The sequence below is a fragment of the Nansenia antarctica genome (assembly GCF_963989245.1).
Source record: "Nansenia antarctica genome assembly, chromosome: 2".
Classification (NCBI taxonomy): Eukaryota; Metazoa; Chordata; class Actinopteri; order Argentiniformes; family Microstomatidae; genus Nansenia; species Nansenia antarctica.
This window is the reverse complement of record NC_137675.1, coordinates 56,301,385-56,319,582: the sequence shown is the minus strand read 5'-3', so window position 1 is coordinate 56,319,582 and position 18,198 is coordinate 56,301,385. Positions and strand designations below refer to the sequence as shown.

General features: G+C 43.8%; 1 protein-coding gene across 1 annotated transcript; it reads right to left on the bottom strand.

Moving 5' to 3' along the window:
* Positions 1-9,360: 9,360 nt before the first annotated feature.
* Positions 9,361-10,200, bottom strand: LOC308150291 (uncharacterized protein; the record flags this gene model as incomplete). Its single annotated transcript, XM_080523139.1, has 1 exon — positions 9,361-10,200. The coding sequence occupies one exon, from the start codon at positions 10,198-10,200 to the stop codon at positions 9,361-9,363; it is 840 nt and encodes a 279-aa protein (XP_080379265.1).
* Between the last annotated feature and the right edge of the window lie 7,998 nt (positions 10,201-18,198).

Sequence of the window (18,198 nt, the reverse complement as noted above, 5' to 3'; positions counted from 1 at the left end):
TTTTAATTAATTTTGCCATTTAGCAGACACTTTTAATCCAAACAATTACGAATTACAGGGACATTCCCCCTGGAGTAACTGAAGGCTAAGTGCCTTACTCAAGGGCACACTAGTAGTGGTGTGGTTTCAGGTGGGATTTGAACTCGCAACCTTCCGATCACAAGTCCAACTCACTATCCACTACTAGACCACCACTACCCCCCCCACCTCTGCTCTCCTCTCTGGCTGCCTTGCTTGAAGAGGGCCCTGGCATGGAGTATCCATAGGTACATAATTCATAAGATGTCCTATAATAGTATTAACATAATAACACGTACATTACACCAGATTAGCTAACTTAAATGTTATCTAGCTAGCTAACAATATTATTAAGATGTTATTGCAATTACTGGAAGAACTATTAACTAAATATGAATATTAGCTATAGTTGTATTCAATGCTTGCATGGTAATGCAGCATACATTAAAATATTCAAAATCTGTTTGTTAACCCCAAACTCCTACTGCTCACCTCCTTCTCCTTCAACTGGGAGGTGCATCTGTGCATGACGTCATTAGCATGTAACATTATACTAGTTAGCTAGCTAGCTATAATAGCAAGAGTGCATAGCTGCTGGATACAAATTCACTGAGCTCTAATAACCTATATTTGGACCAAAATTGCCCTCATCTCATACATTTAACTGAAATTATACTGACAGTGCACTGTAAGTTAACTATACTTGAAGTTAATGTTAATTAGCTATAGCGAGCTAGCTAGATCATCCACGCAGTGATTAGATCACTAAACCACTGTTTTTAGTGATTTTTTAACTTTTCTCTTTTGAGACCCTGACTGTGGCTTTGCCTTTCACGACATCGTCCACGCACGCACACGTACATTTGATGCATTTCCAATCTGGCTGTCCTCCATCTGTCCCACACACAGACTACAGCAGGACATGTTGGTCATGGAAACCTTGTCAGAATATTCGCGGTAACGTTCCTCTAGTCTAGCAGCTCGCGCGCGGTGGACTGAACCATGCAGTGAATAAATAGAGGGGTAAATAATAAGGCTTAATTTTGTTAAACATAGAGAAACAAAACTCCAGTTTGTTTCTTTTGTGACTTTTTTTAATACATAGAATTATAATTTGAAGTCGGCTACATTAACGTCCTTATGATAATAATAATAATAATAATAATAATATTTATAAATATATATATATATATATTTTTAAGATTCTCATGGGCCCCTGTCAGTGCTGGGCCCTTAGAATCGTCCTAACTTACCACCGCCTAGCGGCGCCCCTGGGTCCAGGTATGTGGTCCAGGTATGTGGCCTAGGTACGTGGTCCAGGAATGTGATCCAGGTATGTGATCCAGGTATGTGGTCCAGGTATGTGGTCCAGGTATGTGGTCCAGGTATGTGGTCCAGGTATGTGGTCCAGGTGTGTGGTCCAGGTATGTGGTCCAGGTATGTGGTCCAGGTATGTGGTCCAGGTGTGTGGTCCAGGTATGTGGTCCAGGTATGTGGTCTAGGTATGTGGTCCAGGTGTGTGGTCCAGGTGTGTGATACAGGTATGTGATACAGGTGTGTGATACAGGTATGTGGTCCAGGTATGTGGTCCAGGTATGTGGTCTAGGTATGTGGTCCAGGTGTGTGGTCCAGGTGTGTGGTCCAGGTATGTGATCCAGGTGTGTGATCCAGGTATGTGATCCAGGTATGTGGTCCAGGTGTGTGATCCAGGTATGTGATACAGGTGTGTGATCCAGGTATGTGATCCAGGTATGTGGTCCAGGTGTGTGATCCAGGTATGTGATACAGGTGTGTGATCCAGGTATGTGGTCCAGGTATGTGATCCAGGTATGTGATCCAGGTATTGGTCCAGGTATGTGGTCCAGGTATGTGGTCCAGGTATGTGGTCCAGGTATGTGATCCAGGTATTGGTCCAGGTATGTGGTCCAGGTATGTGATCCAGGTATGTGGTCCAGGTATGTGGTCCAGGTATTTGGTCCATGTATGTGGTCCAGGTGTGTGGTCCAGGTATGTGGTCCAGGTGTGTGATCCAGGTGTGTGGTCCAGGTATGTGGTCCAGGTATGTGGTCCAGGTATGTGGTCCAGGTATGTGGTCCAGGTATGTGGTCCAGGTATGTGGTCCAGGTGTGTGGTCCAGGTATGTGATCCAGGTATTGGTCCAGGTATGTGGTCCAGGTATGTGGTCCAGGTATGTGGTCCAGGTATGTGATCCAGGTATTGGTCCAGGTATGTGGTCCAGGTATGTGGTCCAGGTATGTGGTCCAGGTATGTGGTCCAGGTATGTGGTCCAGGTGTGTGGTCCAGGTATGTGATCCAGGTATTGGTCCAGGTATGTGGTCCAGGTATGTGGTCCAGGTATGTGGTCCAGGTATGTGATCCAGGTATTGGTCCAGGTATGTGGTCCAGGTATGTGATCCAGGTATGTGGTCCAGGTATGTGGTCCAGGTATTTGGTCCATGTATGTGGTCCAGGTGTGTGGTCCAGGTATGTGGTCCAGGTGTGTGATCCAGGTGTGTGGTCCAGGTATGTGGTCCAGGTATGTGGTCCAGGTATGTGGTCCAGGTATGTGGTCCAGGTATGTGGTCCAGGTATGTGGTCCAGGTGTGTGGTCCAGGTATGTGATCCAGGTATTGGTCCAGGTATGTGGTCCAGGTATGTGATCCAGGTATTTGGTCCATGTATGTGGTCCAGGTGTGTGGTCCAGGTATGTGGTCCAGGTGTGTGATCCAGGTGTGTGGTCCAGGTATGTGGTCCAGGTATGTGGTCCAGGTGTGTGGTCCAGGTGTGTGATCCAGGTATGTGGTCCAGGTATGTGGTCCAGGTATGTGGTCCAGGTATGTGGTCCAGGTATGTGGTCCAGGTGTGTGGTCCAGGTATGTGGTCCAGGTATGTGGTCCAGGTATGTGGTCCAGGTGTGTGGTCCAGGTGTGTGGTCCAGGTATGTGGTCCAGTTATGTGATCCAGGTGTGTGGTCCAGGTATGGTTTTGTTGCCCAGGCCAGAAGTTGACCCACTCTGGCCATCATAGCTCAGCCTGGTCTTTACCATGAAAGGGCAGACCTATCGGTATGTGGATGTGGCTCATCACTTGATAAACCCTTTTACAAGATAACCAATTAAAGAGGACTTTTTCATGATAGTCAGACTCCTTATCCTGAAAGTAATCTATGGGCCAGGAGAAACATTACCATACATTTTGTTGAATTAGCCAATGCTAACATCAGCTAATTGTAGCCCCTGCTAACAAAAAAGGTTTTATGGAAATACTGACCACGTTTTGAATTTTGATTCAATTGAGTAAATGGTTGTGCAATTTAAAACATGGTTGAATACCCCTATCAGATTTCTTTTGTCAGCTAAAATTAGCTGATCTTACCGCTACATTGCTACATGCTACATTGAAGACAAATAGAAAACTCGCAACCTCAGAGTTAAAATGAAAGTTATTTGCATAGTTTCCCATTGGTTGGTACTGATACTCTCCAAGGGGGAAATTCAGGTATCATGTTTCCAAGTTGGAAATATCAAAGTTTCCTAGTTTCTAAATCCATCCAAAATCCATTCTCATGTTAACTACAATTTAACTGAATAAAAACAATAACAAATACAAAAAGACCTTTAGCAATCTACTGTAAACAATTGTTGTTGATTTATTTTACCTGGCCACACTGACATACTAAACCAGATGAGATGAGTCTAGATTTCTTCTGGCTGGTTTTGACACATTTGACTGTAGAAAAACCTGCTAAAATCTCAGATTTTGTCACTTCTGGGTGCCCACACCAGTGTTTGTGGTTCCATAGTTCTAAATTCTTTGCTCAACTGACACGTTCTGAACTGTCAGTGGCCCAGGCTATAATGTTGCACAGTCTGGCAAGCTTCTTTTTTCTTTTCTTTTTAGCATTAATAAGCAATCCCAAAAGTAGCCAACCTCAACAAGCACACTGTCAATTACCACCCAGTACTGGTCCTCTACATTCAGACCTACATTGATGGGAACTTATTAGAGCTTGTCCTTAAGCAAAGTTCCAGTTGTCACCCAGTAGGTAGGGCCAGATATCACTTCCCAACAACTGGCCCATGAGCAAAATGCTGACTCTAACCCAGTACTTGTCAACTACACTCAGACCAGATGACCCATTAACTTCAGTAATCAGGGCCACATTCCACATACCAATGCTGGCCCATAGTAAACTGCCAACTCTCATCCAGTGCTGGCCAGGTTTGGCCCATTTAATATTTGCCGTTTCCGCCACTGAGCCTTATGTGCCACCGCAAGACCAGCTCTGGCCCACCCAAGTGTCTGCTGACTGGGATATAAGTAATGCATTAATAATTGATGTCTGGCACTGACAAGGCAATATCAGAATCTGCCCACATCCCTTCCTTAAGCATAAAACATGGACAGTATAACATTTTGATGGAGTCTGTAGAACAGCTCATGAAATGTGCATGGACTATTACATTTATGCTTAGAGCAACAGATCTAGCAGTGTAAAGGTCCCTCAAAGGACGATCCATCCATCTTCCTCCTGCATGAGGACCAGTGATATAACACTGAGTATTAAACCATATATAAAGTCATTATTAGATCATAATGCAATTAAATCAGTTCATTCATTGTGATACTGAGATTACAGTAGGTAGGTACGTATCAGTCTCACCCTAATGTTTACAGGACAAACATGAACTATAACCATGATCCCACGATGATAAGCATGATGATAACTGTAATTGTAATGAAATGAAATGATACCAATTTTAAATGCTACAAATGACAAATAACCGCCCCCCCCCAGGCCAGCTTTAAGATGCATGTTTGTAGTCTGGGTGCTCTGTGGAGAGATGCGAGGCGCTGTACTGTATCTGAGGCCATGTGGTTCAGGCTCTGAGAGAGAGAGGACCAGCAGGCTGCTTGTCTAGAGCAGGAGACACGACATCCATCAGCGCTCTGCTCAGCCATCTGGTCTCAGAACAGCTGCTGAGGACTCAGGCATCCACACGCATCCACACTTTGGTGGAGTTGAGTTTTTCCGGAAAGGAACTGACAGGGCCCTTTTTGTCAATTGTTAGAAACTCGATTTCTCCGGGTCCTCTTTCTCTGTCCTCTGCCTGCTTCCTACTCGACACACGGAGAAGATTTGTTTAGTTGTTGTTTTTTTATGATTTTAGGGGATCTAGTTTTTTTTTTTTTTCAAGATGTAGGTTCTTCCTCTCAGATATTCTCCTACAATGCTTTTATGAGAAGGAAACAAGTGGAGGACGGAGGAGAGGGCAAGGAATTGGGTTTTGATATAAAGGGCCATGGTGTGACGTACCTTTACACATCCACTATGCAGGGAACATGGTAGAAGAACAATGTAATAAAACTGGTTTCTCTGAGTTCTGGCAGATTCAGACATCACTGTGACCTGACCCTCAAAGAAACAGACACCTGTTTACATGCATTCTTGCATGTTCAGTAAAATTGCCATGCCTGTTCATCGTGCAATGAAACTGCTTTTCCAGTAGAGGGCGACATATCCCTCTGAATATACCACTCAACCAGTCTCTACTGTAATCTAATTCAAACTCACAGGCCAAGCAATCAGAAGTCATTACAGTACAGAGGAAGCAATGACCTCCTGGAAAAAGGAAAAAGGGAAAAAAAGTTAATAAAAAAAAAACACTATTACGTAAACCCATGCATGTTCAGGCACCGCGTACCTGCCAAGTCCCAATTCTCATTAGCTGACCCACTCTCAGCCACTGGCACAGATGCCTGGCAGTGACTCCCTCTTACAGTCGGTCTGATCAGTGTCATAGGTCTGAGTAACCAGACCACACTGCACTGCATGTTTACATTTACATTTAAGTCATTTTGCAGACGCCCTTATCCGAAGCAACTTATAATACGTACATTTGTTTACGTAGGTGAACTAACTACGTCATTCATCTTAAGTAAAACCTTCGATAGCATCAAGTGCCACATCAAGTGGCAGCCACAGTGCAGAGAAAGGAAGAAAACAAGTTAGGGTATCGTTTTATTTGTTTTAATCAAGTTCAGGTAATGTATGATAGGGTGTTAGGGGTGGAGATGTCTGAGGAGGAGACTATAAAGACAAGGATCTTTAGTCTACGGTGGAAGACAGGTAGTGAAGATAGGTAGTGTAGATAGGTAGGGAAGATAGGTAGGGAAGATAGGTAGGGAAGATAGGTAGTGTACATAGGTAGTGAAGATAGGTAGGGAAGATAGGTAGTGAAGATAGGTAGGGAAGATAGGTAGTGTAGATAGGTAGTGAAGATAGGTAGTGAAGATAGGTAGGGAAGATAGGTAGTGAAGGTAGTGTAGATAGGTAGTGAAGATAGGTAGGGAAGATAGGTAGTGAAGGTAGTGTAGATAGGTAGTGTAGATAGGTAGTGTAGATAGGTAGTGAAGATAGGTAGTGTAGATAGGTAGTGTAGATAGGTAGTGAAGATAGGTAGTGAAGATAGGTAGTGAAGGTAGTGAAGGTAGTGTAGATAGGTAGTGTAGATAGGTAGTGAAGATAGGTAAGGAAGATAGGTAGTGAAGGTAGTGTAGATAGGTAGTGTAGATAGGTAGTGAAGATAGGTAGTGTAGATAGGTAGTGTAGATAGGTAGTGTAGATAGGTAGTGAAGATAGGTAGTGTAGATAGGTAGTGAAGATAGGTAGTGAAGATAGGTAGTGAAGGTAGTGTAGATAGGTAGTGTAGATAGGTAGTGAAGATAGGTAGGGAAGATAGGTAGTGAAGGTAGTGTAGATAGGTAGTGTAGATAGGTAGTGAAGATAGGTAGTGTAGATAGGTAGTGTAGATAGGTAGTGTAGATAGGTAGTGAAGATAGGTAGTGAAGATAGGTAGTGTAGATAGGTAGTGTAGATAAGTAGTGTAGATAGGTAGTGAAGATAGGTTGTGAAGATAGGTAGTGTAGATAGGTAGGGAAGATAGGTAGTGAAGGTAGTGTAGATAGGTAGTGTAGATAGGTAGTGAAGATAGGTAGTGAAGATAGGTAGTGAAGATAGGTAGTGAAGGTAGTGTAGATAGGTAGTGTAGATAGGTAGTGAAGATAGGTAGGGAAGATAGGTAGTGAAGGTAGTGTAGATAGGTAGTGTAGATAGGTAGTGAAGATAGGTAGTGAAGATAGGTAGTGAAGATAGGTAGTGAAGATAGGTAGTGTAGATAGGTAGTGTAGATAGGTAGTGTAGATAGGTAGTGAAGATAGGTAGTGTAGATAGGTAGTGAAGATAGGTAGTGTAGATAGGTAGTGAAGATAGGTAGTGAAGATAGGTAGTGTAGATAGGTAGTGAAGGTAGTGAAGATAGGTAGTGTAGATAGGTAGTGAAGGTAGTGAAGATGGGTAGTGTAGATAGGTAGTGAAGGTAGTGAAGATAGGTAGTGAAGAAAGGTAGGGAAGATAGGTAGGGAAGATAGGTAGTGAAGATAGGTAGTGTAGATAGGTAGTGTAGATAGGTAGTGAAGGTAGTGAAGATAGGTAGTGTAGATAGGTAGTGTAGATCATTGCTTGCATGTAGCAAGGGGCAGTTCCTTTGCTGCCGGGTAGGCGAACACACAGGGCTGCAGTGGTCGTGCTGCACGGTCACGTCGGCTTTTCACCGACCACCGATGGTGCTAGCGGAGCTTTTTGCGAGTGATTGCCGGGTGGTAGGCTTGCGCGATGCGGTAGATGGCATGGTATATTATTATATACTGTAACGATCCTGTATGAGGCCCGTTAACAGCTCCACCAAGGGAGTTAACTCTCTTGGTCTAATGGTTAGCGCGGCCGTCGGTTATGTGGGAGGTCGGGGTTCGACTCCCGCATGGGGCGAGTTACACTAGAAGATTCCCGTTCGCTACACTGGTGTCAGAAGTGGGATGGAAGGAAGGCCATCGGAGAGCGTGTCCACGTGAGGGACTTGACATAGTGAAGCGTGAGGGCACGCTTTCCCGAACGGTGAGGATAGTGTAACGATCCTGTATGAGGCCCCGTTAACAGCTCCTCCAAGGGAGTTAACTATCTTGGTCTAATGGTTAGCGCGGCCGCCGGTTATGTGGGAGGTCGAGGTTCGACTTCCGCATGGGGCGAGTTACACTAGATGATTCTCGTTCGCTACAATACCTTTGACACTCTGCTGACAATTCTGCACACTGTGGACTAGTCTAGTGAACTCCAAAAAGATACTTGCATAATGGGATGTAACAATGAACTTGATTGATTCTGTCACCATGGCTCAATGTCATGCATTGAGTCTAAAATAAAACAGGGAGCAGTGTTGTTACCACTCTACCCTGTAACATTAGCGCTATTCCACACTGACAATTTTCCATTTACAAGGGTACACAAAATATAACTGTACCCTTGTCTATGTTTTTTTTTTCTTTCTCTTTCCTCTTCCAAGAGGTGTAATATGAATTTGTAAATCTCAGGTTCAATGCAGTGTTACTTTTGAGGGAAACAAAATACTGAGTATGTGTAAAAAGGACAGGACATTGCATATGAAATAGATATCAGACCCTATAATATGAACAGCTAAATCAATCACATTATTTGGTTGGTGTATTCATATTCATTATTCATATTGGTTTGAAGATGGTTCTAAATACTGTACAATCCATGTAAATAGTAGACATGCAGCCCCCCAGAACTGGGAGGGCGTTTGAGAGTTCCTCTCACTTCCATTTTATTTTATTTTTTCATCAAAGGTTTATTACAAAAAATGCAAGACAAAACATGTCAACTGTTTTTTAATGGCAAACACAATATATATATAACTATAACAACAACTATAAAAAGTTATGCCATTCTAAATTGTTGGGATTTGTTTGTTTTTCATATTTTTACAATAATATTCTTAAGTCAACAATTCAAACGTTCACAATTAAATATCAACAAATATAAAAATGATGCCATTCTAAATTGTTGGGATTTGTTTGTATTTCATATTTTGAACTCAACATTAATCCCAACATTAACTCAACATTAATCCTAACCCCCTCCCAGATACAATTTGCTAAAAGTATACAACCAAAGGATATCACACATTTTATATATTCAGAGTAATGCCAATTCCAGTCCCAAATTTAGAAGAAATTCCTCCTCTGTGTGCGACCGCTTGTGCCTTGAATAGCTTGACGAGTGCACGAATGTCTTGTTGCAGATGGTGCATTCGTAGATCTTCCCCGTGGTGTGCGACTTCTCGTGGTGGTGAAGGTTGGATAACCGGGTGAAGGTCTTTTTACAATTGGCGCAGTTGAACTTGTTCTCCCCCTTGTGCATTTGCTGGTGCCTGGCGAGGCTCGACGTGTGGCTGAAATGCTTGTCGCACTGCTGGCAGGCATAATGTCACTCCTCCTCTTCGGCGTTCGACATGGTGCGCTTGGCAGCTTTGGACCTCTTGTTCTTCTTGCAGAGAGTGTAGAAGTTTGGTTTGTCTCTCGAGCACAACTTGAGGCGTATTTTCAGGTCGGAGGACTTGCTGAGGCTGTCCTCCCCCTGGGTGTAAGTGGTTTTGTGGATAAGCCTATGTCGGCACAAGCTGGAGCTGTGGTTAAAATCCTTCCCGCATATGTTGCATGGATACAGCCTCCTGCCTCCGTGCACTTTCTTATGAGTTCCAAGTGTTCTGCTGCCTTTAAATCTCAAACCACACTGATTGCACTGATACTTTTTCCCCTCACCTGACAGGTTATCGGTTTGCTTCGATGAGGATGGAGGGACCGGTGGCTTTCCCCTGTGCAATCGCTTGTGTCTCGAGAGGCTGGAAGAATGACTGTAGCACTTCCCACAGTAGCTACAACGGTAGTTTCCCTCTTTCAAGTGATATTCTCCTGTCTCTGAGCCTGAATCAGAGCCATCCTCCTCATCACCGCCCAGCTGGCTACTCCCCGGCTCCATGTGGTCGTCCTCATCAGAGTCTGTCCTCACTACGACACTCTGCTCTGCCACCTCACAGTCCAGGTACACTTCCTCATACTGGGCGTAAAAGGTCTCGTCTGGCTCTGCCTTGATGGGCTCGGATATTAAGCCAGACCCCTCACCTGCCTCTTTTTTCACACAGGATATTGTGAACTTTAACCCTACCTCAGCCCACTTGACAACATATTCTTTTGGCTGTGTGTCCAGTTCCGCAGTGATGAAATCAGCTCCAAGTGCGTCCGGTTCAGATGAGGTAAAGTCCTCCATTTGGACAGAACCTTATGGAAGACCAGGGAGTATCAAACCTTGTGTCGGTATAACTTGAGGTCCTCTTAAGGGTACAGGTTAAATTCTGTAATAGATTCCACCCCTTCTGAAAGAGAGAAGAAAAAAGTCAAGAACTTGAGCATCACTAGACCCGAAACAGCTCTTACCTCAAAAAAAAAAAGTTTTGTTAAATATAACAAATTGGCTATAAAATTAAGTTTAAAATATATACAAATGTAAAAACATCAACATACTGTGTGGAGATTGACAGGAAGGATGGGTGAGAGAGGGGGGATGACATTTTAACCATTTAGGAGATGCTTTTATCCAAAGCGACATAATTAGATAATACAGGGACAGTCTACCTGGAGTAATTTAGGGCTAAGTGTGGTATTCTCAGGTGGGATTAGAACTCATGACCTTCCGATCACCAGTCCAACTCACTACCCTTGATATGCAGGATATGTCGATGGCTGGAATCGAACCAGGGACCTTGCAATCCCTATTTTTTATTTTTATTTTTTTATATTAATAATAATAATTCAAAAAGTAATCCTTCCTTCTTGTAGCATTGTGACTGCCAATGGCCTAATAGATTTGTTTTTGTTATGATGACTGGAGTATAGATGATTCACTTACTTAGACAAATGTACTTGTTGTAAGTCACTTTGGATCAAGGCGTCTGTCAAATAAAATGCTAAAATGTAAAACGGCAATTAATGTTGTATCTACCGGTAGTAGCTACCCAAGCAAGGATGAAATTGAGACGGAGGAATTGAAACAAAACGACATTGCCTCAGTAAATTAAAGCTACAGTAGGCTAGCTACAAGCTAATGTTCGCTAACTAGCTTGTAGAGTTAGCTTCACAATCGCGGATTCGCGGGTGACGTGATTATTATTTTTTTTCACTAAAATAACATTAGATCATGTTTGACAGAACATGACATGAACTTGTTCATTAATATATTACATTTGAACCAACAGTATTATGGCGTTTATGTAGTTTGTTTAACCCACCTGAATGGACGAGAATCATGGAGAAGATTAAATCTTTTTTAACATGAACGTTACTTAGTTACCAGTGTTGCCAGATTGGGCTACTTTTGGTCACACTGGACGGGTGAACTTGGCAGCTTTTAGACTGGTTGGGCTGGAACTTGTCAAATCCCGTCTGGCAACCCAGCGCTCCACTACATCGCCTGGCTGGTGGGGTGAGATGGAGCCGGGAGGTTTTTGAGTTACCGTTGTGTGGATAAAATCACCAACATGACACAACGTGATTCAGATTACATTTTCTGGGGATTCTTTTATTTTTATTTTTATTTTTAATTGTTTTAATCCAGGTATGGCGAGTGCAATAGATTGCCATACCAAAACAATGTCTATCGAGACACAGAGAGTGAGCCACGCACTTTTAATGAATGGATTAAAGAGCCGCACAGAGACAGGCAAAGAGCCACATGACATGCGGCTCGCGAGTCGCGGGTTGGCCACCCCTGGTGTAGCCTATTGTTACAATAGGATTGTATTAAAACATAAGGTTTGTTTCTGCACGGACGAAGTTGAGTGTGACACAGCCATGTGGAGAGCTGGATGTAGAATGTCAACACGGAGTTATAATAAAAGTGTAAGCAACTTGAGAGAATGCTTTAATCGTCATTTCTGTTAGTCAGAGTACAGTATAGGACTAGGCAGAATTTAACATGGTGACAGCGAGGTGGACACGTTCCTGACGTGACAAAACCGAACTTTGCTACAGTGAGGAATAGCCTAGCATCTGAGCTAACTCCCGCAGAAGTGATTCCAGTAAAAGCGGAAAAGATGGAAGGACTGAGACCTCCACCGACGCTATGCTTGGACTCTGGAAACCTGGCGAAGACGTGGAAATCGTGGAAGGAGGAGTTTACACTCTACTTGGAACTTTCTATGCCAGATGCGACCGAAACTGTGAGTGTGAAGCTGTTCTACTACCTCATTGGAGAGGCGGGTAGGGAGCTCTGTGAAACGTTGATGTGTGACAGCACTTCGGCTAGGAGGAAACTGTTGGACTTGATCACCGCATTTGATGAACATTGCAATCCCAAAGTGAACGAGACAGTAGAAAGATATCGTTTTTTCACGAGAAATCAAGGTCAGAAAGAAGGCATTGACTCGTATGTTACTGATCTCAAAGTGTTAGCCAGTACATGTAACTTTGGAGAAATAAAGAACTCGCTCATACGTGACAGAATAGTATGTGCTGGCAACGATGCAGGGCTGAAAGAGAGGCTGCTAAGAGAAGAGAAGTTAACACTGGAAAAATGTCTACACATGTGCAGGGCCACAGAGTTGTCTCGTGTAAATAGCAAAACCCTCTCAGGGAATAGCGTGGAGGAGGTACACATGATGAAACAGGCAGAAGGGCAGGAGTTGGATACAGTGTCATGCAAGTTCTGTGGGATGACACATGAAAGGAGCAAGGCAAAATGTCCAGCCTACGGAAAGAGCTGCAAGAAATGTGGTAAAGAAAATCACTTTGCAGTTAAATGTAAATCCAAACTGGAGAAAGAGAAAAAATATGACAAAAGAACACGGAAAGTGCACCAGATGACTGACCAGGATAGTGAAGAGGAATATGAGAACGTCATGAGTATCACCACAAGAGGGAGACAGACTACTGAAGACCGAAATGACAAGGCCAGGCACAGCCAGCTGTTTGCAGGAATGCTAGTAGGCAGAGAGCTTGTGAGGTTCCAGATAGATTGTGGGGCCACATGTAATGTTATCCCGATTAACCTGCTTAATCCAGACACAAAGCTAGAAAGTACAAAGAAAGTGCTGGTGATGTACAACAAGTCCAAGCTGCACCCACTGGGAAAATGTAAGGTTAAGGTGAGGAACCCAAGAAACCATAAACTGTACCAGTTGGAGTTTGTAGTAGTAGAAGAGGACTGCAAATTGCCACTGCTTGGCAGGAAGGCGAGCGAAGCAATGAAGCTGATAAAAGTGGAATACGAGAACATACTAGCCATCGACAGCATTGTGAGGGACGAAACAACACCTGAGAGAGAACTCACTATGGAACAAATAAAGAGGGAGTATGGAGATGTGTTCACAGGCGACGGATGCCTGGACGGAGAGTATCGAATCGAGATCGACAAGAGGGTGGAGCCAGTTAAACTCCCCAAACGACGAGTTCCGGTGGCTATGATGACATCACTCAAGGGAGAGTTGAGAGATCTACAAGAGAGAGAGATCATCACTCCTGTGGAAAAGAGCACAGATTGGATTAGTAGTTTGGTTACGGTGCAGAAGCCGAATGGAAAGACAAGAGTGTGCATAGACCCGCGACCACTCAACAAGGCACTGAAGCGCAGCCATTTTCCCCTGCCCACCATAGAAGATGTTCTCCCAGACCTGTCGAGAGCAAAGGTGTTTACAGTCTGTGATGTCAAACATGGATTCTGGCATGTGAAACTGGAGGAGGAGTCGAGCTATCTGACAACGTTTGCCACACCATTTGGCAGATATAGGTGGCTCAGGATGCCAATGGGGATAAGTCCGGCTCCGGAGATATTCCAGCAGAAGCTGACCCTGGCGCTGGAGGGGCTGCCAGGAATATACATTATCGCAGACGATATCCTCATCACGGGAGAAGGGGACACACAAGAGATGGCTGACAAAGACCACGACAGGAAACTGAGACAGTTCCTCACCAGATGCAGGGAGAGGAACATAAAACTGAATGCAGATAAACTCAGATTGAGACAGCAAGAGGTACCATACATCGGACACGTACTGACAGCAGAGGGGCTGAAAGTCGACGCTGAGAAGGTTCGAGCAGTGAGAGACATGCCGAGGCCCACAGACGTGAAAGGCATACAGAGACTAGTCGGCATGGTGAATTACCTGGCTAAGTTCTACCAACACCTATCAGACGACTGTGAGATACTGAGACAGCTCACCCATAGAGACAGCATATGGGAGTGGACAGATGTGCAAGAGGAAGCATTCGGCAGGCTGAAGGACAAGATAGCCAAAGCGCCAGTACTCAAGTACTATGACCCCAAGCAGGAACTTACGCTGCAGTGTGACGCGTCAGAAACGGGACTCGGAGCAGCACTGACCCAAGGTGGAAAACCGGTGGCGTTTGCGAGCAGGGCGCTGACTCAGACAGAAAAGGGCTACGCCCAAATTGAAAAAGAATGTCTGGCCATCGTCTTTGGCGCAGAAAAATTCCATCAGTACACGTACGGCCGGAAAGTGACTGTACAGAGCGACCACAAGCCTCTGGAGAACATCGTCAGGAAGCCACTGCTGAGTGCACCCAAGCGACTGCAGAGGATGTTGCTGCGGCTTCAGTCATATGAGATAGAGGTGACATACGTTCCCGGACGTGACATGGTGCTCGCAGATACATTGAGCAGAGCGTACCTGCCTGAGAGCTCAGGCGCGGGGTCATTGGAAGCTGAGATAGAGACAGTTAATATGGTGGACTACGTACCAATCTCAGAGGCGAGACTCAGCACAATACGCTCTGCGACCCGAGACGATGACACCCTACAGAGGTTAAGTGAAATCATACTGAAGGGATGGCCGAAGAATAAGAGAGACACACCGATAGATATCAGACACTATCACTCGGTGCAAGAGGAGCTGAGTGTTCAGGACGACATCGTCTTCAGAGGAGAGAGAGTTGTGATTCCAGACACACTACAAAGCGACATCACTCGCCGCATACACTCTACTCACCTGGGAGTAGAGGGTTGTCTCAGACGGGCGAGAGAATACGTCTACTGGCCAGGAATGACCGAGCAGATCAGGACAGCCATATCCAAGTGTGACGTCTGCAGAGCAATGGACACAAAGCAGCGGAAAGAGACACTGCACTCACACGAGGTGCCGAGCAGGCCATGGGCCAAGGTGGGGACAGACTTGTTTACCCATAACAACATGGATTACCTACTGACGGTTGACTACTATTCTAACTTTTGGGAGGTCGACCATGTACCTGACACAAAATCGAGTACAGTTATAAGAAAGCTGAAGGCTCACTTTGCTCGTCAAGGGATCCCGGATGTCGTGGTTTCGGATAATGGGCCACAGTACTCTTCCCATGAGTTCGATAGGTTCAGTCGGCTGTGGGGATTTCAACACCGGACGTCATCCCCTGGCTACCCTCAAAGCAACGGGAAAGCCGAGTCGGCGGTCAAAACGGCAAAGAGACTAATGATGAAAGCCAAGGTGGCAGGGGAGGACCCATACCTGGCAATGTTGGATCACCGCAACACTCCATCTCAAGGGCTAGATACAAGCCCAGCTCAGAGACTGATGTGTAGGAGGACCAGAACCCTGCTACCAACGAGGGACAGTCTTCTGCAGCAGGAGGTGAAACGCACAACGCCAGAGCAGATGAGACGAGGACAAATGAGACAAGCAAAGTACTACGACAGAACAGCCAGTGATTTGGACACGCTGAAAGCAGGAGAGCATGTCAGAATTCAACCCTTCGAACCACACACAAGCTGGAGAAAGGCGACAGTGGTGCAGCCTGTGGACCACAGATCCTACAGAGTGGAGCTGGACACCGGAGCTGTCCTTCGACGGAATCGACGACACCTGAGACGGGACAGGGGCACAGAGCCCAGTGGGGCACAGAGCCCAGAGACCCACAGCACACCAAAGTCTACTGCTACTCCGGGTGGGGCACAGAGCCCAGAGACCCACAGCACACCAAAGTCTACTGCTACTCCGGGCAGGGACATAGGGGACACACAGACTGTAACCACTAGATCGGGTCGAGCAGTTGCTAGACCCGGATATCTCATGGACTATGCGAGCTGAGTTGTGTAGCGCACAGTGTGTTCGAGAGAAGAAGAAAAGAAAAAAAAAAAAGAGAAAAAGAAATGGTTTTGAAAGATTGTTATGTTGTTCACTGTTCACTGTTTAGCTCCCTGTTAGTTCAGTAAAAGAAAAGGGATGTTACAAGAGGATCTTTTAGTTCAGTAAAAGAAAAGGGATGTTACAATAGGATTGTATTAAAACATAAGGTTTGTTTCTGCACGGACGAAGTTGAGTGTGACACAGCCATGTGGAGAGCTGGATGTAGAATGTCAACACGGAGTTATAATAAAAGTGTAAGCAACTTGAGAGAATGCTTTAATCGTCATTTCTGTTAGTCAGAGTACAGTATAGGACTAGGCAGAATTTAACACCTATGACGCTATATAGTCAGTCCCAATATGGCAAGCCGTTTTAACATTTATTAGCTAAATTTGACTAGTCGTAATTCGATTTTTACTAGTCTACATTTGTATTCAAGATATCTATAACGTCATTCTGACTAGTCAAAACGACAGTTAGAGATATCTGTAATTCAGTTTTGACTAGTCAGAATTGAATTACAGATATCAGCAGTGATGTCACCGAAAACGACACTCAACTCGTCACACATCCTTAAATGACATTGCAGATATCTGTAATTGAGTTTTGACTAGTCAAAATAATAGTTGCAGATATCTCAAACGTCATTATGACTAGTCCGAATTGTATTGCATGACGATGCTCATGATGCGAGGTATCTCATGATATTGGCGGGACCAGCAAAGCATTTGATGAGTGTTGGCAGAAGCAATGGCGGTTGCTGTGGTGGATAGGATAGCGCGAAAATGCCATGAAATGGAGAGAATATATCATCAAGGGATTTGTGGTGAACGTGAGATTCGTTCACTAGATGCTTGTACTAGAAATCTACAGCGCATTGCAGATGTGTTGTCTCCAGACACACTTGAGCAAGCTGCTCCTGCGTTTTCTGACAACAGACATATCTGAAACGTCATTTCGCCTAGTCTAAACTCTAATTTAAGATATCTGTAATAACATTTCGACTAGGCAGAATGAAAGTTAAAGATATCACCAATTTGAGATATCAATCATTGAAATGAATTTCAAGATATCTCTAACTTTATAATAGATATCTACAATTAAATTACGACTATTCCTAATTCCAGTTTGAGATATCTACAACTTCATTCAAGATATCTTTAACTTAATTTAAGATATCTTAAAGGACAATGTAGATATCTTGAATTAATGGGAATTAAAGATATCTTGAACTGGAATTATGACTAGTCAGAATGAAACCGTAGATATCTGAAACTGTAATTACAACTAGTCATAATTCAGTTGCAGATATCGGCAATGTGAATAGCTGATATCTACAACTGAATTGTAGATATCTGTAATGACAAACCCCATACACTTGAATGGAAATTGAAATACATTTGAATCTTACTAGTCAAAATATAATTACAGATATCTAAAATGTGAGTTTCGATTAGTCAAAATATAATAAAAGATATCTTGAATTTGAGTTTTGACTAGGCAAAATGATGTTGCAGATATCAGTAATGAATATCCATTGTAGCTTATAGGTAGTATAGATAGATAGGTAGTGAAGATAGGTAGTGTAGATAGGTAGTGAAGGTAGTGAAGATAGGTAGTGTAGATAGGTAGTGAAGATAGGTAGTGTAGATAGGCAGTGAAGATAGGTAGTGTAGATAGGTAGTGAAGGTAAGTAAGTAAGTAAGTAAGTAAAGCTTTATTTATGTAGCACTTTTCATACAAGAAATGCAGCTCAAAGTGCTTTACAACAGGAATAAGAACATAAAGTGTATATAAAAACATATACATGCAGGGGAAAAGAGTAAAAAGAAAAGGTAAAGATCTAACTGAAGTTGCTGAAGATAGGTAGTGTAGATAGGTAGTGAAGGTAGTGTAGATAGGTAGTGTAGATAGGTAGTGACGGTAGTGTAGATAGGTAGTGTAGATAGGTAGTGTAGATAGGTAGTGAAGATGGGTAGTGTAGATAGGTAGTGAAGGTAGTGTAGATAGGTAGTGGAGATAGGTAGTGAAGATAAGTAGTGTAGATAGGTAGTGTAGATAGGTAGTGTAGATAGGTAGTGAAGATAGGTAGTGAAGATAGGTAGTGAAGGTAGTGAAGATAGGTAGTGTAGATA